The sequence below is a fragment of the Bufo gargarizans genome, chromosome 2, assembly GCF_014858855.1.
Source record: "Bufo gargarizans isolate SCDJY-AF-19 chromosome 2, ASM1485885v1, whole genome shotgun sequence".
NCBI lineage: Eukaryota > Metazoa > Chordata > Amphibia > Anura > Bufonidae > Bufo > Bufo gargarizans.
This window is the reverse complement of record NC_058081.1, coordinates 246,993,513-247,019,826: the sequence shown is the minus strand read 5'-3', so window position 1 is coordinate 247,019,826 and position 26,314 is coordinate 246,993,513. Positions and strand designations below refer to the sequence as shown.

The 26,314-nt window shown below is 44.7% G+C and overlaps 1 protein-coding gene across 1 annotated transcript in view; it reads left to right on the top strand.

Moving 5' to 3' along the window:
- The first annotated feature begins 16,541 nt into the window (after window positions 1-16,541).
- The window catches only part of LOC122925815 (chloride anion exchanger-like), a 92,560-nt gene continuing 82,787 nt past the window's right edge, over window positions 16,542-26,314 (top strand). The window contains exon 1 of the mRNA XM_044277171.1: window positions 16,542-16,672. Within this exon, the coding sequence (XP_044133106.1) occupies window positions 16,542-16,672 (131 nt within the window). The remainder of the gene's footprint in view (window positions 16,673-26,314) is intronic.

The following is a 26,314-nucleotide window of genomic DNA, read 5'->3' as shown; positions in this document are numbered from 1 at the left end:
ACACATGCCTAATTTTATCTTCATGGGCGACAATGTAGTCAGTAGACAGTAAGGAACGGCTGCTGGAGACTGGGGTACCCCAAATGGAGTCGCCTGCACTTTCTCCAGACCTGAATCCCATTGAAAACCTATGAGATCAGCTGAGTGGCCGTGTAGAGGTTCATAACTCTGTACCCCAGAACCTCAATGAACTGAGGGCAGACCTTCAAGAAGAGTGGGATGCCATGCTTCAGCAGACACCAAGTTGACTTGTGAACAGCATGAGACATCATTGTCAAGCTGTAATTAATTCTCGAGGTTACATGACAAGTTATTGAGACATTATATCCACCACTGTTGTTGGCTTTTATTTCAATAAATTGTTCGAGATTAGTTAATCACCATTGCATGCTTCTACTTACATGCCCTACTTTCATGATATAATATCCCTGTAGTGTGAACTTTTTACATTTTCCTTAAATTTTACCCGAAAGCCAAATACCCTTTAAACAACATATCTTATTTGGCTATACTTTTGATGTTAGATATACATAGTATACCTGCTTATACCTGCATAGTATACCTGCTACATTGCAAGTCTGGACGGATCCGTTTGCCTCCGCACGGCCAGGCGGACACCCGAACGCTGCATAGTATACCTGCTACATTGCAAGTCTGGACGGATCCGTTTGCCTCCGCACGGCCAGGCGGACACCCGAACGCTGCAAGCAGCGTTCAGGTGTCCGCCTGCTGAGCGGAGGCCAAACGCTGCCAGACTGATGCATTCTGAGCGGAACTCAAACGGAACTCACAAGCGGAGCCCCGAACGCTAGTGTGAAAGTAGCCTAAAATGTACAACAGTTTCATGGCCTGCAAAACAGAAAGCTATTGGGGGAATTTATAATTTCCTTTATGTCAAGACTCCGGTGGAAAAAGGCACACATTTTTGCACACGTCATTGTTGCACAAAAATGTTGTCACTGCAAGCACTTTGGAAAAATGTCCATAAAAGTGGGCATTGTTAGCTATGTTAACTAGGGGTATGGCAGATTTATCACCTGCAATGTTTTATAACTCCAGCAGGGCAGCGATGTATAAAGACTCAAAAGATGCATTATATTTACAAAATGCACCGTTTAATAAATTTGCCACAAATTACAGCAAAGCAGAATCAACGTGATCAGTGAGGGACCTAGTGGTCAAACATCTGAAATCAAGTGGATAAATTATTGTTACCGGAATAATGCTTTAGGGAGCTAAAATGACACATTGGGGAAGATTTACCCATATTGTCAAACTTTGCACTTTGTCCAAAAAAGAGTCCCAGTTTTAATATTAGATAAATTTATAATCCATGTGTATTGACCTTTATAAACTTGGAATATCATAAATCATGCTCCTGATTTACACTAAAATTTTGTCTGTGTGCCAAAAAAGTATCCAAGTTTCAGAACTGTGGTATTTTTGCCACTAACCGAGGAGACGGTGGGGAAGTCTGCATGGCAATAACTAACACTGCCTAAAAGTAAGAAAGTCTAAACTCAGGCTAGACAGTCTTAACCTGAGCCAAATTTCTCACAGTGGCTGATGCTGGATGATAAATCTATCACATCTTTACACTGTCTAGTCTACATTTACACCACCAAGTTTGCTTAGCTTTGGCACATTTTTGAAACACAGAGATGCAATTAAGTCATTCCCCATTTTATAAAAACCCACACACCCTTTCTGACAAGCCATGCCCTTCTGTCAGATGAGATTTAAAAAGGTTAGAAAAGTCTAAAAAAAAACAACTGGTGCATTTTCAATGGTAAATCTGCCCCATTATATTTTTATATAATTCTAACACGGTGATCTAGTGGTAATTTGAATATAACAGCCCTCTTAAGAACAACTGAAATTACTAATACTTCAAGGAAATGTCTTATCAATATTGATTCAATTCAACATAGTCTCAAAGGTTACAAAATCGTCTCACATGTTAAGTAGGTGATGAAAGTTAATGATTGCTTTAGACAATTTCAAAAACCTACAAGAATACATGAATCAGTTTTGGAATCACTATCCAACTGGATGCTAGAGAGCTTTTCTGTCACCATTTTGAAAAATTGTTCTTGGAATGTATCAGAAGGTAAGCAATATGGAGACGCCATGATGCTGTAATTATGCTAACCTTTACAGTATAGAGTGTATACAGTCTTATTCAGAATCATTGTGAATTGAAAAATGATGCAGTTTTGTAAAATACTTTGTAAACTTGGCAATTAATGTTTAACTCTCTAATGTTCAACCGACAACTGATGGAATTGGACAGTGGAAACACCTAGGATCAGTGCAGTATGTAGAAAGAAGTAAATTATTAGCTATCAGCTCAGGGACTCGACGTGAGCTTAATGAGCAGAATGAAGGGAGTGTATTGAGGGTCGAGTTCTACATATAAAGAAAGTTTTAACACTGCAATTGCTTTGCTACAAAATAACACAGTAATTTAGGGGGCGCTACATTGTATCAGCTGCTAGCTGGCAGTTACTGTAGCATCTAAAATTGTAGGCATTTATTTGGCAGGTCTATCATATGTCAACCCATGTTCATATGTGCCCTCATTGCTGAGAGAATAAATGTTTTGATATATGCAAATCAGCCTCTTGGAGGAACAGAGGCATTGCCATTACACTGTCTCTCATTTGGTCATCACGCCTAGCTGGCCCTGTCAATCAAAGTGGAGAGGGCATGGCAGTTGCACAGAGAGCAGAGCCTCTAAGAGTAGTGGCAACATCCCCTTTGCGCCTAGATTCTCATTTGCTTATATTAAAGCATTACTTTTTCCTGCAATTCGGGCATATGTGAACATGGGGCCAACTGCCAAGTGCACATGCAACAGGTCAGCGAGTTTAACATCTTTTTTTTTTTTTTTTTTATAGTATCTGTTTATAACATTTCAAAATGAAAACAAACCTTTCAAGGTTTAACAGTACACAGACAATCACATTTGCATAAGGAATCTAGTGGTTTCCACTGAGCAAAGTCCATGTCCTTATTCAGAATTAAATGTACAGGTAGCTTCCATCCGAAAAGAAATTGGTGGTGAAACCTCAATAGTAAATGCCAAATGCTCCATCACAATCAGACAGACACACATTCAAACCAAACAGTCCAGCTTGCTAGATACTGAGTGAATGTGTGGAGGCTAATTATCTCTGGTCTCCTGGTGTGTTAGTTGGTGTGAATGAATGATGGATGTCTGGTATAGAGGAATATAAGGATACATTATATCCACGTGTAATAGGAGCTCCTCAATCAAGGGCCCTAAGGGACATCCCAATCCACAATTGAGAGCACACCATAGTGCATTGCATCTGGGGGGCTGAGGTGCTATTATATATCCCTTAGGGGGACAGCACCATCACCCGCCCAGTGACAGCACAGTACTGTGCACTTAACATTCAACAGAGTGCCAGCATTGGCCATACAGTATTTGTGAGGTAAATGACCTCCGATAATTAAGTGCACAGCAAATGACAGCGACCATAGTATAAGACACATAATATCCTATTTAAGCCCATACCTGTGACCTGATAGTTTTATATCACTATATTGTAACGTCTTCTCCGATATAGTCTTTTAAAGAAGTGAATAATAAAGTTTGTAGTTTTAACACATATATAGGACCCCTAAAAGGATTGTTTGGTCAGCTGACCGCAAGTGATTTAGAAACAGTCACTCCCCCATAGGACCAAACAAGGAAATATTACTCCATTAAGGTGTTACTGTTTGTGCATTAATCCAAGGATCCCATATTTTAAGGAAACGGTCACGGGTTCCCCTATGTTCGTAAACAAGCTTGTAAAGCCCTAGATCAGAATTGACTAACTGCATCCAGTGTTGTTTGGTGGGTATTTTAGGGGTCTTCCAGTTCAGAAAGATAGTTTTACTTGCGTAATATAGAAGCAGCCTGTATAGTTTCCTACCATATTTTGTGGGGATAACATCATTGACTATTCCCAACACACTCGTCTTTGGCGTGGAAATCTCAGGAAATCCTAGTTTTGTGTCTCTACCCAAACCTTTTGGATAATTGGGCATTGCCACACCATGTTAAAGAAGTAGCCATCATCGCATCCGCAGCGGGTGCACTGAGGGCTAGCCTATCTGTTCATCCTAAATAATCTACCAGGTGTATAGTACACTCTATGTAACCATTTCAACTGTATAAGTTGATCTCTAGCACTAACAACCGTGGATCTCCATGTGTGGCTCAATTCCTTCACATGATGAGCCTCTAGATCCATCACATCTCATCTCCATTTGCCAAAAGATTTATCAATCAGAGAATCTTGATCAGCCATTAGTGCTACATACAAAGTGGATACTGGTTTATCTTATTGAGCCCTTCTTATTACTGCCTCCACCAGGTTTCATTCCAACCTCAGTAGACCGTTACAGAACTGAGCACTACAGGCATGCCTGAGCTGGAAGTATCTGTACAGAGAGTGCTGGGGTAATTTGAATTCTTGTTTCAGACTATTGAAGGATCTGAATAAACCATTATCATAGAGTTGTGTGAGATACCGCAAACCCCTCTGAGGCCAAAATTCTAAATCTGTCAGAGAAAATAGTTCAGGCAGAACCTTGTTCCTCCATAACGGCACATACGGTGACCATCTCTCTCCACGATCCTGAACTTTGTTCACACTCACCCACTTAACCTAGACTGCCATCGTCGCAGCCATAGTAGGAGTAAAGTGAAGTCCCTTTCCTATATATACTAAGTTTGTGAGAGCTTCATATGACCAAACTAGAGCAGCTTCCAACACTACTGCTGGGTTGCTCGCATCTGCTCTGATCCACAATGCCACATAACTTAGCTGTACCGTCTCATAATAAAGAGAGAGATTCGACAGCGCCAAGCCCCCTTGCCCATATGGAGCCTGAAGTGATTGTCTCGCTATCCTAGGACACATTTTGTGACACAGAAATCAGGTAAACATCCATGAGAACAAAATGTCTCTTTGGCAGTGCCAGTGGTGCCGCCCTATATAAATATAAAATTTTGGGCAAAAGTATCATTTTTATATTAACACGACCAATCAGGGTCAGCAGTAGGTTTTCCCATGCCTCAATTTTCCTAGTAATATATGTCATTGTACTGACCACATTTAGCTGGTAGAACTTTGCGGCTTCTCTATGTATAACATTCCCCAAATACTTGAACTGTTCTACAACTTGGAGCTTAGACTGCAATGAAATATGAATTGGATCAACATCATCTATCAAGCAGAGGCTCGACTTAGCCCAATTTACCCGTAAACCAGAGAAATTTCCAAATGTATCCACAGTATCTAAGAGGGCATTCAGAGAGCTACCTGGGTTCGACAAATATATCAGCATATTATCTGCATATAGGGAGAGTTTCTCAGTTATTCCCGCCACCTCCCAACCCTCTATAGCCGAGCTGGACGAAATAAGTAGTGACAAAGGCTCCATTATCAGTGCAAAAAGTAGGGGGGAAAGAGGGCAACCCTGCCTGGATCAGTGACTTACCCATTTACCTTGACCCTGGCTGTTGGAGTTTTATAAAGCATTTGAAACCATCGTAGGAAACTCTGCGGAAAACACATTCGTTTAAACGAAGCCCACATAAAGTCCCGCTCCACTAAGTCAAGCGCTTTTTCATTGTCTAATGATGCCAGAATTTTCATGCCCCTGTTATCATGTTGGACCTGAAGATCGGTATATAGGTGTCTCAAGTTTATATCCGTGGTCCTCCCTGGTATAAAAAAAATCACTGAAATAAAGTGGCCTAAATGGGAGAAACTGCCCAAACACTGTAGTGTGTTTCTAGCCAGGGAGCAGTTCCTCTGCATGTGGTCCGCTGCTAACGGCAATCCCCAGCAAAAATGCGTACAATGGAGGATGTCGGCGCAGGACCACATGCACCACAAAAGCATCCTACACAAGATGGAATAATGTGTGGATGGAAATATAGAAATACATAAATCACTGAAAAAGGTGCACCACAATAATATGCAACAGACAATGCTGGCTAATCCCTCAAGCTGATGTTAAAAGCTGAGACTTTCGTCAACATATTCCAATCAGGAACATATCAGAGCCCTTTTTCACCACCGTCAAGGTATCTCAGTGTGGCAGTGGGTCCTACCACTAGACTACCTATGGTGTGTGAACAAGGTCTGATAGGTGCTCAGATCCAACTCACAGCCAGGCTCCCACATACCTCCATAGTAGGATAACTAATGCAATGTAGAAACATAGAATGTGTCGGCAGATAAGAACCATTTGGCCCATCTAGTCTGCCCAATATACTGAATACTATGAATACCCCTGGCCCTATCTTATATGAAGGATGGCCTTATGCCTATCCCATGCATGCTTAAACCCCTTCACTGTATTTGCAGCTACCACTTCTGCATGAAGGCTATTCCATGCATCCACTACTCTCTCAGTAAAGTAATACTTCCTGATATTACTTTTAAACCTTTGCCCCTCTAATTTTAAACTATGTCCTCTTGTAGCAGTTTTTCTTCTTTTAAATATTCTCTCCTCTTTTACCTTGTTGATTCCCTTTATGTATTTAAAAGTTTCTATCATATCCCCTCTGTCTTGCCTTTCTTCCAAGCTATACATGTTAAGGTCCTTTAATCTTTCCTGGTAAGTTTTATCCTGCAATCCATGTACTAGTTTAGTAGCTCTTCTCTGAACTCTCTTCAATGTATCAATATCCTTCTGGAGATATGGTCTCCAGTACTGAGCACAATACTCCAAATGAGGTCTCACTAGTGCTCTGTAGAGCGGCATGAGAACCTCCCTCTTTCTACTGTTAATGCCTCTCCCTATACCAGGGCTGGCCAACCTGAGGCTCTCCAGCTGTTGTAAAACTACAACTCCCAGCATGCCCAGACTGCCTAGAGCTATTAGCCTACAGCAGGGCATGGTGGGAGTTGTAGTTTTACAACAGCTGGAGAGCCACAGGTTGGCCATCCCTGCCCTATACACCCAAGCATTCTGCTAGCATTTCCTGCTGCTCTAATGCAATGTGAGGAAGAATAAGTCTGCAAGCCCCACCTATAACAGACCATGTGATACAGGGTACCAGGTGCAACAGAATGCTACCAGCAATACGTAATGGCACATTTAATACATATATAGAAAAAAAAAAATATATATATATATATATATATATATATATACAGTACAGACCAAAAGTTTGGACACACCTTCTCATTCAAAGAGTTTTCTTTATTTTCATGACTATGAAAATTGTAGATTCACACTGAAGGCATCAAAACTATGAATTAACACATATGGAATTATATACATAACAAAAAAGTGTGAAACAACTGAAAATATGTCATATTCTAGGTTCTTCAAAGTAGCCACATTTTGCTTTAATTACTGCTTTGCACACTCTTGGCATTCTCTTGATGAGCTTCAAGAGGTAGTCACCTGAAATGGTCTTCCAACAGTCATGAAGGAGTTCCCAGAGATGCTTAGCACTTGTTGGCCCATTTGCCTTCACTCTGCGGTCCAGCTCACCCCAAACCATCTCGATTGGGTTCAGGTCCGGTGACTGTGGAGGCCAGGTCATCTGGCGCAGCACCCCATCACTCTCCTTCATGGTCAAATAGCCCTTACACAGCCTGGAAGTGTGTTTGGGGTCCAACTAAACGCAAACCGGATGGAATAGCATGCCGCTGCAAGATGCTGTGGTAGCCATGCTGGTTCAGTATGCCTTCAATTTTGAATAAATCCCCAACAGTGTCACCAGCAAAGCACCCCCACACCATCTCACCTCCTCCTCCATGCTTCACGGTGGGAACCAGGCATGTAGAGTCCATCCGTTCACCTTTTCTGCGTCGCACAAAGACACGGTGGTTGGAACCAAAGATCTCAAATTTGGACTCATCAGACCAAAGCACAGATTTCCACCGGTCTAATGTCCATTTCTTGTGTTATTTAGCCCAAACAAGTCTCTTCTGCTTGTTTCCTGTCCTTAGCAGTGGTTTCCTAGCAGATATTCTACCATGAAGGCCTGATTCACACAGTCTCCTCTTAACAGTTGTTCTAGAGGTGTGTCTGCTGCTAGAACTCTGTGTGGCATTGACCTGGTCTCTAATCTGAGCTGCTGTTAACCTGCAATTTCTGAGGCTGGTGACTCGGATGAACTTATCCTCCGCAGCAGAGGTGACTCTTGGTCTTCCTTTCCTGGGGCCATGTGAGCCAGTTTCTTTTTAGCGCTTGATGGTTTTTGTGACTGCACTTGGGGACACTTTCAAAGTTTTCCCAATTTTTCGGACTGACTGACCTTTATTTTTTAAAGTAATGATGGCCACTCGTTTTTCTTTACTTAGCTGCTTTTTTCTTGCCATAATACAAATTCTAACAGTCTATTCAATAGGACTATCAGCTGTGTATCCACCTGACTTCTCCACAACGCAACTGATGGTCCCAACCCCATTTATAAGGCAAGAAATCCCACTTATTAAACCTGACAGGGCACACCTGTGAAGTGAAAACCATTTCAGGTGACTACCTCTTGAAGCTCATCAAGAGAATGCCAAGAGTGTGCAAAGCAGTAATAAAAGCAAAAGGTGGCTACTTTGAAGAACCTAGAATATGACATATTTTCAGTTGTTTCACACTTTTTTGTTATGTATATTAGTAGTTTTAGAGCCGTATAAGGAAGAGTAGTAGGAGGCAAATTGACGACAGACTTCTCGGGGCTCAATAACATGTTCATCTTGGTCAGACATAACACCTGCGACCACTGTTTGGTAGGGCTTTGGTCTATTTAGCTTGCTCAGAAACCCCCCATTCTTATCCCCTTCTGAGTATAATCTGTGAGGTGTAAACAGAACAGACGCTGCGCCTCCAACCAGTTCCCCCGCTCCTTATAGGAGACCTCTACCTCCAACCTAGTCCGTGTTATGCGCAGTTCCCTCCTGTGCATCGCTATTGCTTGGATTAATGCTCCCCTCATCACAGATTTGAAGGCATCCCATTCCACCAAAGGATCTGAGGACCCGTCATTGTCTGCCCAGTATTGTGTTATGTTCTCATAGTTACTATTCGCCACCGGGAGGACATCCAGCTACATTGGGTTTAGATGCCACCATCTAGTGGGGATGGGGCGACCAAAGGCTGTGATAGAATCAGGAGAAGGGGGGCATGATCCGAAATACCTCTTGGTAATCACTTGTTCTAATATAGGGTAGTAGATCTCTGCTGACAAAAGCCAAATCTATGTGAGACATAGATCCAGATAGATAGAGGCAGAGTTGCATGAGAACTGTGAGAGGATAGGATGAAGTCGCCTCCAAGCCTCTATAAGTCCATGTGCATCCACCCAATATGAGAGAACCCTGTTGCGTGTAGCCTGAGAATGTAGCCTATTTTTAATGGGATCTAGGGTGGCATTATAGTCACCCATAATAAGGGGGGTTGCTACAAACATCGGAACTTTACTCTAAGATCTAAGATTTCCCTACAGAATGGAGGTGGTACCTATAATCAGATATTGCGGCCCTCTGATATTGGCCTGCAATAGTACGTATCTGCCGGAGATATCTATTTGGACTGATGTTAACTGAAAGGGAAGGCTTTTAGCAATTAAAGGGACTCTGTCACCAGTTTCTAACCCCCCCTTTTATAACTATGGTTCTCTCCATGGTCCCCTTCTCATTACAAAGCTGTTGTTATAAGTTAAATCCGCCGTGTAGTTTTCATAAAAATCGCTTTTATCTAACCTGTCAATCTTCAGGATAAGGTGCCCAGGGCGTTTCTGATGGTCTGAATCTGCCGCTCTTCGCCGCCGCCGTTGGTGCCCAGCTCCTCCCATGATACTTTCAGCGCCACCTCGATGTAATGCAATCCGCCTCCGGCTCTCCTCAGTGCCCCCTCCTCCTTTTCAAAGATCTCGCGCGTGCGCACAGGCCTGTGCCTGATGCGCCCGTGCGGACATTTAGATTCTGCCTCGTTGAGCGAAGTGCGCATGCGCGCGAAGTGCGCATGCGCGCGAACGGCGCGCAAATATGCGTGAACGCGCGCGAATATGCGCGAACGCGCGCGAATGCGCACTTCGCTCCACGAGGCAGAATCTAAACGTCCGCACGGGCGCATCAGGCACAGGCCTGTGCGCACGCGCGAGATCTTTGAAAAGGAGGAGGGGGCACTGAGGAGAGCCGGAGGCGGATTGCATTACATCAAGGTGGCGCTGAAAGGATCATGGGAGGAGCTGGGCACCAACGGCGGCGGCGAAGAGCGGCAGATTCAGACCATCAGAAACGCCCTGGGCACCTTATCCTGAAGATTGACAGGTTAGATAAAAGCGATTTTTATGAAAACTACACGGCGGATTTAACTTATAACAACAGCTTTGTAATGAGAAGGGGACCATGGAGAGAACCATAGTTATAAAAGGGGGGGTTAGAAACTGGTGACAGAGTCCCTTTAAGATAGAGACTCCCCTCGCATAGTTAGAGTAAACCGCATGGTAGATGAATCCCACCCATGGTCGTTTAAGAGCCAAAACTTTCTGACCTCGTAGATGCGTTTCCTGCAGTATTACTATATCAAGGCTATATCCCTTCAAGTAGTTGAAGACTAGTAAACGCTTGACCTTGTCCTTAAGACCTCTGACATTCCAGGACAGCAACTTAACTGATGCCATACAGCCACCAAATAAATGCAGTTACATCCTTAAGTCCCGTGGAGGAGTCATCATGCATACTCACACACACCGACACAGACAAACAGAAGCCAAAAACCCATGGCTTTCACACCCACCCCGCCCAATCCTTCCCAACATGGTTGAGCCTAAGACCCATAAACTGAAACAATTGGGTGTCTTACTACCCTAGCACACCAAACACATATCTACTGCACACACCCCTTGTATACACAGTGGTGAATGAAACTATAGAACAACAAGTGAGAAAGAGAAATAGAAAAAACAAAGGAAATTCAACTTCCCAACAACTATTTCTCCCCTCCCTCAGAATATCATCACCCAGCAACTTTTGTATGAATGTCCCCTCTATTAGGAGCATAGAGGAAAATAGGCACTTAGGAGATGTAGGAGAAATTAGAGATTCAAAAAAGTCTCCATATAGCTACTTATGCATTTGTATCAAATCAGCGGCGAGGCCTCACATCTGGATGCCTGTTTCAAAGAAGCGTACAGTCTCACCATCTTGCACTTGAAGTCTGGAAGGATACATCATGGCGTTTTTTATATTTACATCTCGTAAATGCACCCGGACATCATTAAACTGCCTCCTCCTCGTTAGGACTTCCGAGGTGAAATCCGGGAGAAAGATAGCCTGGCATTCTCATAAGTGATATTGCCCTTCTGTCGAGCTGCCAGCAGGATAGCGTCTCTGTCCCTATAATTCAAGACCTTCATAATGAACGGTCTAGCAGGAGCACCCGAAGGTAGTGGTTTCGGTGGGATTCTATGGGCCCTTACAATAACGAAACAATTAGACAGGGCCATGGGTTGTAGAACCTCTCTCATCAGTTGTTCGGCAAAGATTTCAGGAGTGGGCCCTTCAGCTCTCTCAGGTAGTCCCAAGATGCAAATATTATTTCTTCTATTTCGGTTCTCAGCATCTTTTGCTCTGGCTTGTAGCAGCTTAACTTGTTGCTGTAATTGTCGGTTTTCCCTGTTCGGTCCACATCTTCCACATCCCTTAATCTGCGTTCCACTTCGGTGGTTCTTTCACGTATTTTATCAAGATCATGCCGTGAACATGATCAATTTCAGCTATGAGGGTTGCTTGGCATGTTGCAACTGCCTTCATTATTTGAGAGGTTTCTTCTGAAGCCTTCATCTCCCTGCTCTGTTTATATCCATATAGGTTTTGCAGCATGGGGAGCAGCAAATGTATTGGTTTTACGGCCCATATATAGAGAGCACTCGAGTGCTGGTTTGAGGAAATATAGACAGGAGTGACTATTGCAGCACAACTCTGAATTTGTAATCCACAGGATACTCCCTATGGATGGTAGGCTGTTTAGTCTTAATAAAGCAGCAGATACAGTGCTAATATAAAGCAGTCTCTATGCCTAGATCCTTGGCAGAACGATAATATGTCTCCCAGGTAAGAGTGTGCTATGAGGTTGTACTTTTGACTGTATAGAAGTGTAATTTCTGTAAATAGCAGGGATTGCAGCCTGGTAACTTATAGATAGAAGGGGTCTGTCCTCCACTGTATAGCAGCTGCTTTCCTTTACTCATAAAGTGCTGCTACACTAGCACTCTGCTTCCTACTGCCAAGATGGCGCCTGCCACATGCCTCCACTCCGTCTCTGAACACCCCGCTCCGCTGCCCAACCTCCCCTGCTATCGGATGGACTCCCGGCAGTATGGCAGCCTGGATCATCCAGGTAAGTACCTCCACGTGCTCCTCGGCTCCCACTTCAATGTTTTCTGGGCAGTGCTGTTCTCTTCACAGCGACTCTCCCTCTTTCTCCTGTGGGGCTCTGGTCTCCACGCTGCAGTGCCTAATCCTCTATACCTTACTGCGCTCCGGAGTCCAGGCACTTCAAAGACACAGGACTGGCCAAGTCTAGGTGCAGATTGCAGGAGTTTGAAGCAAGGATTCTGGAGTAGCTCTTCACTCTTGCTCTTGCCATGTACACTAGGCCACGCACCAGCCAGTTTAAAATCTGTATGTAAGAAACTTACCTGTCCCAGCTTCAGCAGCGTGATCCTCAGCCTTGGTGCTGCTGCGTCAGGAGAGACATGCTGCTGAATCAAGCCCCCTGGCTCTCTTTCTCCATGCAGTGGGCTTATTGCTCTGCTGCTCTAATTCCTATGTGCTAGTGTTTGTGACTAATAGAGCGCCGAGTTATGGACCTATCAGGTTCTGATCCAGGGACTCGGCGCTCTATTTAAACCCCTTCCTGGCCATATGCCAGTACCAGTGATAGTCTCTGACTCGCTATCTTTGTTCCTGGTTCCTTATGCCTGTGCTTATTGGATTGCTCGTTCCTCTGACCGCAGCTTGTCTTCTGATCACTCTCTAGCTCTTGTTTGGTACTGCATAGCTTGTCTGGTTTTGACCCATTTATGTATGACTCTGTTATTCTGTTTGTCTGTCTTTGTTGTTTATCCATCTCTGCACTTAAAGAGGACCTTTCATCTCTCCTGACATGCCTATTTTAATAGCTACATGCATTTCCCACGTACTAAGAGTCAGTAAGGGTACAGAGGGGAGGTAACCAGTTGGGGGGGTGTATCTGCACAGTCTAAAAAAAGGCATCACTGATTGGATAGAGTCAGTCTGTGCAGGTACACCCCCCCCCCCTCCCCAACTGGTTGCCTCCCCTCTGTACCCTTACTGAAGGCTAATAGCAATTAATTTATAACTTCTAGTGCAAATAATAAAGGAATGTCACAACATACAGACAGGAGAATATATGCTCTAGAACTGTTATTATGCATGAAGCTATTGTTGTGGAAATTTTATTATGTGGACATTTTATTTTAGGATGATCTTCATTAGATACTGGTCACTTTTGAGCAGTATTGAATGAGGTCCATGCTGACAGTGATGGGGGGTGGGCGGCCACCTGGCTGATCAGACAATGGACATGACTCATCCTTCCTTATACAGGGATGGGGTGTGTACATTGTCTGTCCAGCCACATTGATGCCCTCCCCTGTCCTTTGACATGTCATCACTTCCTGTATGTCATCTCTTCCTGTATCCTTGTCTTGGGCCAGCCCCTTTTACACCTTTTGTGAGTAAATAAAAGGAACAGACTGGGCAGGGAGGAGGAGGAGTGGCTCAGAATCCAATCAAGATGGTAACACCTGGGTCTGTCTTTGACTGTGGTTGAGGGAAAAGGGATTTACCTTTTTCCTTACACAAACTTTGATGCGAGCTGATTACAACTATTAATATTTCTACAACACTATTAAAACAGGAATGTCAGGAGTGGTAAAAGGTCCTCTTTAACCCTCCTCTTATGTTAGGGTCAGAACCGACCCGTTTTCAGGTTTTGAATGTCTATAAGTATCACATAAATTTGTTTATTGCATCAAGATTTTTTTACTTTGTCAGGAACCTCTATTTAAACAATGTAATAGAAAAAGAATCCTTTTCACTAAATTATAAAATACTGTGGTTAAAATTAAGACGTTTATGGTGTTAGGATCAATTCTGACCCAGTTATAATATAGGATTATCGGATACTAATAAGTGCCAAAACTGAAATCATAAACACTCTTTCTGCTTAGTAACACTGACAGCCAATCCCATCTCAACCCTGTGAGCTGTAGTTAGGGAGGGGCCTATCTCTTTGCCTGCTTGTCTGCTTCTCTAAATAAAGTAAAGAAACATAGGACCAATATATTTCAGAGTTGCTGACTTGCAGAGTAATCATCTCCAATATGCATCATGGGAGGTATGCTATCAAAAGAAAGGTCTAAGGGTCACACCAAAAATATTAAAACCAATCTTTTCAAGGATAAAGAAGCCAAACAAATTGGATGATAAATAATTGTTCAGAGGGTATTTTATGGCTGATTTAAGACACGGGTCAAAATGTCACCAAGCAAGACATTGTTGAAGTGGATGCTTCAGAGGTTGGAGTGGGTGCAGTATTGTTGCAGGGGTCATCTTCTCTGACTAATTTGCAGCCATGTGCATTATTTTCCAGAAGAATTTCCTTTTCGGAAAAAAATGATGACATTGGTAGTTGGGAACTGCTGGCTACAAAATGGGCCTTCACGGAATGGTGGAATTTCTTAGAAGGGGCCCAACACTAGGTCATTGTACTTATGGATCACAAGAATCTAATGTACACTGCTTAGCGATTTATCCCCAGACAAGCACGCTGTGCCTTGTTCTTCACCGGTTTAATTTTATTGTTATGTACCGGTATGATCCTGGGTCTAGTAATGTGAATGCAGATACCTTTTTACATAGTTTTGGGGACCCATGAGTCTATTAATTCTAAACCTGTTAACATTTTTCCTCCTGGTGTATTCATTGCCGCCGTTAATCCTGATCTTGCCTCTGAAATTCAATGTTGTCAGAATTTAGCTCCAAGTAATCTTCCTTTTGGTAAATTGTTTGTGCCTCCAAATCTTCGTCTTAAAGTTTCGGAGGAGTCTCATTCCTCAGTACTTGCAGGTCATCCAGGACTAGACATCTGGTCTCCAGAGCTTATTGGTGGCCTACTTTGTCAGGAGATGTGGTTGCCTTTGTCTCGGCATGTGATGTTTGCACAAAGGCCAATATACCCAGAAGCCATCCTGCGTGTCTACTAAGTCCCTTGCCCATTCCACAGAGACCCTGGACCCACATCTCTATGGACTTCCCCCCTCTCAGGGGAGGACTGTTATCTGGGTAGTCATTGACAGATTCTCTAAGATGTTTCATCTAGTTCAGCTAAAGAAGCTTCTTGATGCTAAGAAACTTGCAATTTTTTTATTGATAATATTCTCAAAGCCCATTGTCTCTAATAGGGGAGTACAGTTTGTCTCTAAATTCTGGAGAGAGTTTAGCAAAAGGTTGGGAATCAAACTGCCCTTCTCTTCAGCGTCCCTTCCTGCGACAAATGGAAAAACTGAATGGGACAACCAGGTTTTGGAGCAGCATTTGAGGTGCTTTGTTTCCGTCAAAATAAATCGAAAAAATGTTTGTAACTAGCAGAGTTTGCTATCAACAACCACATCAGCTTCTCTAGGGGCTTCTCGCCTTTTTATTGCAATTATGAGTTTAAGCCACGTTTTTCTTCAGTGTCTGAGTTTAATTCTGCGAGTCCTGCGGTGGATGGCATCATGAATAATCTGTGCACAGTTTGGGCCCAGGCTTGTGAGAGCCTGGAAAAAGCCCAAAGCATCCAGTTTGAACAAGCCAATAAGAAACCATCCTTGGGTCCAAATTTTGTTCCAGCGGAACTTGTATGGCTTTCGACTAAGAATCTGCGCCTTAGGGTCCCGTCTGGTGAACTCGCTCCGAAATGTATTCGCCCATATAAGATCATCCTCCTTCTTGATACATAGGGGGTCATTTTTGGCCAGATATCTGCAACTTTTGTGGCATATATCTGGTGCAGATTCTGTCACGTCATGGTGCGGCAAAATCTGCAACTTCTTCCCCGCTCTAGCTATCTTGGGCTTGTACTGTAAGTAGGTAGGGAAAACGATCTGGTTTCTAGCCTTAGGGATCATTCCTTGTCTGTCCCTACCTACAGTCGTAACACTGTACTAATCTGTTGATAGATGGCCTTTAAAACTTTTCTCCAAAAGAAATTTATAGTATTGGTCACCAAATATTCAGTTGATGCCCAGGCTCGTGCTATCCACAAATAAATTCATAGACACGTTTGGATAGATGGAATGTAATCTGGTGGGAACATAATATGCCTGATGTTATACCTTAGCAGTGATTTCCATGAAGGATACCCATCAGTGCCAAGACTTCTGATTTTTAACTTTATATTGTGTCATGTTACTAATTTGTTGATTTCTGTATTTGCCAGATAATATCAGTTCTTAGGTAGCTGCTTTTTAATAAATCAACGAAACAATGAATAACTCTTTGGAAAAGAAGTATTTGGTGGCAAGACCAGTTTATTCAGAGGACTCCTTCACTGCTGATCATGAGTTAGTGGAAAGACATCATACCACCACATTAGATCTTCTAAAAAGGACCTGTAGGTAAGAAGTGGATTTTATAAGAGCATCCTTTATTCAAATCAGTTTTTGACAAAATGCATATGCTATAGCCAAGTCTTTGTCAACGTTTTCAAGCCAAGTACTCCATAGTGGCAAGAAGTAACAAGCATCTGTACTTCCAAGGAAGCAATAAGTTTTTTTATGTGTTTAAAATGTCTACTCTCACACTGCCATCAGAGGCTATGTTTGAAGCCTCTATTGGAAATTACTTCATATGTGATGGGAAGTATAGTGAAGCATCCCATCTAAATGACAGGTTAATGAGGTCTGTCAGGTGATTTTGGTGTCTGTTGTGTGATAGATTCAGCTACTGCATCATGGTTTCTGTTAAGGAGAGATGAACAAAAAGCAGCTTACAGTACATACGGTGCCATGCAAAGTTTCTGCCATATCCTCCACACATTTATATAGGATATTCCCCCAACTGACATTTGAATCACAAATATGGCACATGACACGTCTTAGCAGGCTAGTAAATCAATACAGACCATACACCAGACTTTCTAAATGAAATTATAGACCTGAGGCCTGACCCATCCTTTATACAGACCTCATCCCAGTCCTATATACAGACCCCAGACCAGACTACCCTGTTTACAGAACCCAGATTAGACCAGACACAAGATCAGAACCCTTAAAAATCACAGACCCAAGCTCTCATAAAAATGTGTCAGCCAGAAACCCCCTTATAACAAAACCAGACCAGACCAGACCACCTGGACAGATGTGCATAGAAAGAGGGGATTATGATCATATAACAGACATGTATGTCTATGTCTTGTGGCTGCATACATATATTTAAAATGGGAGTCCTGAAACTATAACTAGACATTAATGGTGTATACGGTATGTTCAATATGCCATAAATACAATATTTTAGTTGATAATACCCCTTTAAAAAAAAAATTCAGCCCTTGACATTGGTTCAGTCTGACAATGTGCCCCCCAACCAGAAAAGGTTGTGCACCCCTGATTTAGAGCAATATGTTTACATGTATCTGACTCCTGCACCTTGTAGCTGGATATTTTCCATTAGAACAATCATTGAAGTGGTATGTGGTATTGTACATTGAGCATGTGCTACTGCAATCTGCCAGTCTCCCTTACATGTCATTGTATTGGTAGTTTGTTGCAAACGTAGCTTCATGAAATACACCAATAGTGTTGTTTCCAGTAAAAAGAAAGGCTAATGTAAAATACAGATGTAGTAACAGAGACTAGTAAAAATGAAGAACTGTTTTAAGCAACCTCAGATGGTTTGTATAAAGTTAAGAGATGCTATGAGTAAAAGCCTACTAAGACTCCTGTAAAAGTTATAATAAATGTTCAAGCAGCAAGTAATTGCTAGATAACGGTATAGAGCTACCCAATCTTTACCGTTTATGAGTGTAGTTCACTTTAAGAATTAACACGTTAACCTTTGGAATTATTGACTTGGTAAACATGTGGAGACCAACCGGGTAGTTACCAGTGATAAATAATGTGACCTTCTACCTCCTCCTTGTAAACCGTTATGTAGTGTTCCTTTCATAGGGAGGGACAATGACAAATATAGAACAACTTGTCACCTTGGTATGTGCATGATAAAAAACACTCCCATATTTTCTTTACTTTTCCATACAGATGACAATTTTAAGGGACAAAAACGTCTGTCATATGTCACCCAAACGTAAATACATATGGCCACAAATTATGAGCTTTCTGTTTTCCTGGAGCAGTTTCTTAAAACTCACTTTTGTAGAAAAGACAGAAATTACACTCTGCAGTTAGAGATGAGAAAATCAGTTCTAAACAAACCAAATTCATAGTGCATTTCCCAAAAGCTTTGGTTTTCAGCAAAATCAAAACTTATGAGATATGTCCCAAGCAAATTGCTCAAAATAGCATGCGCCATTTGACAGATCAGAAGATCGAGAAGATGAGAATGGAAGATAACATGACCTTGGAAGGTGTTCTGGCTTAGTGGACATTCCCATAATTCCTAGCAGGCAACCTAAGCCAATCATGAAGTGTGATGCAGTAAAAATCCAGTGGGTGTGTCATAGGCACTATATAACATCCCAGCCAGGAAATGCAAGTGTTTTCTGGGCTTATACATAAGAGGGATATGACATCTGGCAGACAGAGATCTTAAAAGGGTTGTCCGGGCTTTTACTATTGATGACCTATTCTCAGTAAAGGTCATCAATATGAGATCAGCAGGGGTCTGACACCCAGCAATCCCGCCGATCAGCTGTATGAGGAGATGGTGTGCGCAGTGTGCACGTGCCGTCTCCCGTCTCTGCTCCTGTTGACCACTGCTGTATTTGGCAAAAGCCATAGACAGCATCAGTGGACAGGAAGAGAGAAGGGAGACGGCACGTGCACACTGCGCACACCATCTCCTCATACAGCTGATCGGCGGGATTGCTGGGTGTTGGACCCCCGCTGATCTCATATTGATGACCTATCCTGAGGATAGGTCATCAATAGTTAAAGCCCAGACAACCCCTTTAAATCACAGAAAACAGCTAGTTAATGTCAGTGAGTGTGTTTCACAATGAGGAAAAGACAATAGATAGATTTACAAAAATTTGGACATCCTTATACAGAATCACGGTTTCTGAGCAGTTTAGACCACACGATCTGCTGCCAAGAAACTATGATCACTGGTGCCTGCATGAATGACGGGATCACCCGATGAACAAGAGTTCACATTTACAGGGGCAGATTGTCTGAAACAACCGTTCGCATAAACAGTGGTTCCCGATTATCTGGACGATTTATAAGTCCCCTAATCAGACCTCAGATCCGACCCCCAATATGAAAAAACCCTAAGATCAGATCCCCTATATGAAAAAGACCTAAGATCAGATCCCCTATATGAAAAAGATCCCTATTCAGACCCCTATGTGAATATGATCCCCAATCAGACCCCCAGTGTTTCTAAGACCCCCATTCAGACCTAAGATCAGACCCCCATGTTAATCAGACCTTAGAGCAGACAAGAAAATATAAATCATTTAACCTCTCCTGCTCCGGACTGCCCTCTCTTCATGGTCTTCCTGCTGCATTGTGCTGTGACCTGACGTGGCACAGCTTGAGGTCACAGGTTTTATTGAGATACTTGGAGTCGCTATAAAAACCTGTTATAAGGAGCAGGGGTCCCTTTATCAGGCTATCAAGACAGAAGATAAAATTCTGGACAGAAACTGACAGTTCACTAAGAAGAAAGCAGTGCCAAAACTGCATTAGAGTCAATCCGGTGGATAAGGACTTTGTTAATGATTAACACTTTAAAACAGCTGGAATAGAAAAAAAACACCTAAAGGAACAAATAAAGTATTCTAATATCCAAATGAGTGACAAATGATGTGAAGTAAATACAAAGATGTGCATGTGGGAAAAACTCTTCTGAATAAAAGGAGAAAAGAAGAGCGTTATCGAACAGCTGAGTCAGGAGTAGAGGTAAAAGTGGATATATGGAATGTAGCAAGCACTGATACTTGAGTATCAGTATTGCTGTGAGTAGAGCAATGGGAAAAATTAAATTGCATACAATGTAGTAGGAGCCACCGGATTGGAGGTAAGCATTGTAGATTGCTGGGCAATAGGGGTCTGATATAGGAAGGCTGTACTCCTGCTCATCTGCACTAGAGGCTTTCCATGGATAGTATCTGCCAGAGCAACGAAGTGAGTCTGCTAGATGGATTAACCCAACAGAAGGGAAACAGAGATAATATATTGTTTGGCCAGAGGATGAAACAAATACTATGCATAGTTAAAACTGGAGTTATTGTGTGGGAATGTATGGACTAAGATAGCAACAAATAATTTGCATTAAGATTTGTGTGGTCCAATGCGTACAGGGGAAAAATCAAAGGTATTAAAATCTAGATTTAGAGGGAAACACTATCTGAAAGAATTAATAGAGGCTGCTTGTCTAAAAGCAAAGAATATTATTCAAAGCTAATGACTGATGCAGGTTAGAGTTGAGCGAACACCTGGATGTTCGGGTTCGAGAAGTTCGGCCGAACATCCCGGAAATGTTCGGGTTCGGGATCCGAACCCGATCCGAACTTCGTCCCGAACCCGAACCCCATTGAAGTCAATGGGGACCCGAACTTTTCGGCACTAAAAAGGCTGTAAAACAGCCCAGGAAAGAGCTAGAGGGCTGCAAAAGGCAGCAACATGTAGGTAAATCCCCTGCAAACAAATGTGGATAGGGAAATGAATTAAAATAAAAATTAAATAAATAAAAATTAACCAAAATCAATTGGAGAGAGGTCCCATAGCAGAGAATCTGGCTTCACGTCACCCACCACTGTAAGAGTCCATTTTCATAAATTTAGGCCCAGCACCCAGGCAGAGGAGAGAGGTCCCGTAACAGAGAATCTGGCTTCATGTCAGCAGAGAATTAGTCTGCATGTCATAGCAGAGAATGAGGCTTCACGTCAGCCACCACTGCAACAGTCCATTGGCATATATTTAGGCCCAGCACCCAGGCAGAGGAGAGAGGTCCCGTAACAGACAATCTGGCTTCATGTCAGCAGAGAATTAGTCTGCATGTCATAGCAGAGAATGAGGCTTCACGTCAGCCACCACTGCAACAGTCCATTGGCATATATTTAGGCCCAGCACCCAGGCAGAGGAGGGAGGTCCCGTAACAGAGAATCTGTCTTCATGTCAGCAGAGAATCAGTCTGCATGTCATAGCAGAGAATGAGGCTTCACGTCAGCCACCACTGCAACAGTCCATTGGCATATATTTAGGCCCAGCACCCAGGCAGAGGAGGGAGGTCCCGTAACAGAGAATCTGTCTTCATGTCAGCAGAGAATTAGTCTGCATGTCATAGCAGAGAATGAGGCTTCACGTCAGCCACCACTGCAACAGTCCATTGGCATATATTTAGGCCCAGCACACAGGCAGAGGAGAGAGGTCCCGTAACAGAGAATCTGTCTTCATGTCAGCAGAGAATTAGTCTGCATGTCATAGCAGAGAATGAGGCTTCACGTCAGCCACCACTGCAACAGTCCATTGGCATATATTTAGGCCCAGCACACACACAGGCAGAGGAGAGAGGTCCCGTAACAGAGAATCTGTCTTCATGTCAGCAGAGAATTAGTCTGCATGTCATAGCAGAGAATGAGGCTTCACGTCAGCCACCACTGCAACAGTCCATTGGCATATATTTAGGCCCAGCACCCAGGCAGAGGAGGGAGGTCCCGTAACAGAGAATCTGGCTTCATGTCAGCAGAGAATCAGTCTGCATGTCATAGCAGAGAATGAGGCTTCACGTCAGCCACCACTGCAACAGTCCATTGGCATATATTTAGGCCCAGCACCCAGGCAGAGGAGGGAGGTCCCGTAACAGAGAATCTGGCTTCATGTCAGCAGAGAATCAGTCTGCATGTCATAGCAGAGAATGAGGCTTCACGTCAGCCACCACTGCAACAGTCCATTGGCATATATTTAGGCCCAGCACACAGGCAGAGGAGAGAGGTCCCGTAACAGAGAATCTGTCTTCATGTCAGCAGAGAATTAGTCTGCATGTCATAGCAGAGAATGAGGCTTCACGTCAGCCACCACTGCAACAGTCCATTGGCATATATTTAGGCCCAGCACCCAGGCAGAGGAGGGAGGTCTCGTAACAGAGAATCTGTCTTCATGTCAGCAGAGAATTAGTCTGCATGTCATAGCAGAGAATGAGGCTTCACGTCAGCCACCACTGCAACAGTCCATTGGCATATATTTAGGCCCAGCACACACACAGGCAGAGGAGAGAGGTCCCGTAACAGAGAATCTGTCTTCATGTCAGCAGAGAATTAGTCTGCATGTCATAGCAGAGAATGAGGCTTCACGTCAGCCACCACTGCAACAGTCCATTGGCATATATTTAGGCCCAGCACCCAGGCAGAGGAGGGAGGTCCCGTAACAGAGAATCTGTCTTCATGTCAGCAGAGAATCAGTCTGCATGTCATAGCAGAGAATGAGGCTTCACGTCAGCCACCACTGCAACAGTCCATTGGCATATATTTAGGCCCAGCACCCAGGCAGAGGAGGGAGGTCCCGTAACAGAGAATCTGGCTTCATGTCAGCAGAGAATCAGTCTGCATGTCATAGCAGAGAATGAGGCTTCACGTCAGCCACCACTGCAACAGTCCATTGGCATATATTTAGGCCCAGCACACACACAGGCAGAGGAGAGAGGTCCCGTAACAGAGAATCTGTCTTCATGTCAGCAGAGAATTAGTCTGCATGTCATAGCAGAGAATGAGGCTTCACGTCAGCCACCACTGCAACAGTCCATTGGCATATATTTAGGCCCAGCACACACACAGGCAGAGGAGAGAGGTCCCGTAACAGAGAATCTGGCTTCATGTCAGCAGAGAATCAGTCTGCATGTCATAGCAGAGAATGAGGCTTCACGTCAGCCACCACTGCAACAGTCCATTGGCATATATTTAGGCCCAGCACCCAGGCAGAGGAGGGAGGTCCCGTAACAGAGAATCTGGCTTCATGTCAGCAGAGAATCAGTCTGCATGTCATAGCAGAGAATGAGGCTTCACGTCAGCCACCACTGCAACAGTCCATTGGCATATATTTAGGCCCAGCACACACACAGGCAGAGGAGAGAGGTCCCGTAACAGACAATCTGGCTTCATGTCAGCAGAGAATCAGTCTGCATGTCATAGCAGAGAATGAGGCTTCACGTCAGCCACCACTGCAACAGTCCATTGGCATATATTTAGGCCCAGCACCCAGGCAGAGGAGGGAGGTCTCGTAACAGAGAATCTGGCTTCATGTCAGCAGAGAATCAGTCTGCATGTCATAGCAGAGAATGAGGCTTCACGTCAGCCACCACTGCAACAGTCCATTGGCATATATTTAGGCCCAGCACACACAGGCAGAGGAGAGAGGTCCCGTAACAGACAATCTGGCTTCATGTCAGCAGAGAATCATTCTGCATGTCATAGCAGAGAATCAGGCTTCACGTCACCCAACATTGGAACAGTCCATTGGCATATATTTAGGCCCCGGCACCCAGACACAGGAGAGGTTCATTCAACTTTGGGTAGCCTCGCAATATAATGGTAAAATGAAAATAAAAATAGGATTGAATGAGGAAGTGCCCTGGAGTCCAATAATATATGGTTAAGGGGAGGTAGTTAATGTCTAATCTGGACAAGGGACGGACAGATCCTGTGGGATCCATGCCTGGTTCATTTTTATGAACGTCAGCTTGTCCACATTGGCTGTAGACAGGCGGCTGCGTTTGTCTGTAATGACGCCCCCTGCCGTGCTGAATACACGTTCAGACAAAACGCTGGCCGCCGGGCAGGCCAGCACCTCCAAGGCATAAAAGGCTAGCTCTGGCCACGTGGACAATTTAGAGACCCAGAAGTTGAATGGGGCCGAACCATCAGTCAGTACGTGGAGGGGTGTGCACACGTACTGTTCCACCATGTTAGTGAAATGTTGCCTCCTGCTAACACGTTGCGTATCAGGTGGTGGTGCAGTTAGCTGTGGCGTGTTGACAAAAGTTTTCCACATCTCTGCCATGCTAACCCTGCCCTCAAAGGAGCTGGCATTGACACAGCTGCCTTGGCGACCTCTTGCTCCTCCTCTGCCTTGGCCTTGGGCTTCCACTTGTTCCCCTGTGACATTTGGGAATGCTCTCAGTAGCGCGTCTACCAACGTGCGCTTGTACTCGCGCATCTTCCTATCACGCTCCAGTGCAGGAAGTAAGGTGGGCACATTGTCTTTGTAGCGTGGATCCAGCAGGGTGGCAACCCAGTAGTCCGCACAGGTTAAAATGTGGGCAACTCTGCTGTCGTTGCGCAGGCACTGCAGCATGTAGTCGCTCATGTGTGCCAGGCTGCCCAGGGGTAAGGACAAGCTGTCCTCTGTGGGAGGCGTATCGTCATCGTCCTGCCTTTCCCCCCAGCCACGCACCAGTGATGGACCCGAGCTGCGTTGGGTGCCACCCCGCTGTGACCATGCTTCATCCTCATCCTCCTCCACCTCCTCCTCATCCTCGTCCTCCTCGTCCTCCAGTAGTGGGCCCTGTCTGGCCACATTTGTACCTGGCCTCTGCTGTTGCCAAAAACCTCCCTCTGAGTCACTTCGAAGAGACTGGCCTGAAAGTGCTAAAAATGACCCCTCTTCCTCCTCCTCCTCCTCCTCCTGGGCCACCTCCTCTTGCATCATCGCCCTAAGTGTTTTCTCAAGGAGACATAGAAGTGGTATTGTAACGCTGATAACGGCGTCATCGCCACTGGCCATGTTGGTGGAGTACTCGAAACAGCGCAACAGGGCACACAGGTCTCGCATGGAGGCCCAGTCATTGGTGGTGAAGTGGTGCTGTTCTGTAGTGCGACTGACCCGTGCGTGCTGCAGCTGAAACTCCACTATGGCCTGCTGCTGCTCGCACAGTCTGTCCAGCATGTGCAAGGTGGAGTTCCACCTGGTGGGCACGTCGCATATGAGGCGGTGAGCGGGAAGGCCGAAGTTACGCTGTAGCGCAGACAGGCGAGCAGCAGCAGGATGTGAACGCCGGAAGCGCGAACAGACGGCCCGCACTTTATGCAGCAGCTCTGACATGTCGGGGTAGTTGTGAATGAACTTCTGCACCACCAAATTCAGCACATGCGCCAAGCAAGGGATGTGCGTCAAATTGGCTAGTCCCAGAGCTGCAACGAGATTTCGCCCATTATCGCACACCACCAGGCCGGGCTTGAGGCTCACCGGCAGCAACCACTCGTCGGTCTGTTGTTCTATACCCCGCCACAACTCCTGTGCGGTGTGGGGCCTGTCCCCCAAACATATGAGTTTCAGAATGGCCTGCTGACGTTTACCCCGGGCTGTGCTGAAGTTGGTGGTGAAGGTGTGTGGCTGACTGGATGAGCAGGTGGAAGAAGAGGAGGAGGAAGCCGAGAAGGAGGAGGTGGCAACAGGAGGCAAAGAATGTTGCCCTGCGATCCTTGGCGGCGGAAGGACGTGCGCCAAACAGCTCTCCGCCTGGGGCCCAGCTGCCACTACATTTACCCAGTGTGCAGTTAGGGAGATATAGCGTCCCTGGCCGTGCTTACTGGTCCACGTATCTGTGGTTAGGTGGACCTTGCCACAGATGGCGTTGCGCAGTGCACACTTGATTTTATCGGATACTTGGTTGTGCAGGGAAGGCACGGCTCTCTTGGAGAAGTAGTGGCGGCTGGGAACAACATACTGTGGGACAGCAAGCGACATGAGCTGTTTGAAGCTGTCTGTGTCCACCAGCCTAAATGACAGCATTTCATAGGCCAGTAGTTTAGAAATGCTGGCATTCAGGGCCAGGGATCGAGGGTGGCTAGGTGGGAATTTACGCTTTCTCTCAAATGTTTGTGAGATGGAGAGCTGAACGCTGCCGTGTGACATGGTTGAGACGCTTGGTGACGGAGGTGGTGGTGGTGGTGTTGGTGGTACATCCCCTGTTTGCTGGGCGGCAGGTGCCAACGTTCCTCCAGAGGCGGAGGAAGAGGCCGAGGCGGCAGCAGCAGAAGAGGCCGAGGCGGCAGCAGCAGAAGAGGTAGCAGGGGGAGCCTGAGTGACTTCCTTGGTTTTAAGGTGTTTACTCCACTGCAGTTCATGCTTTGCATGCAGGTG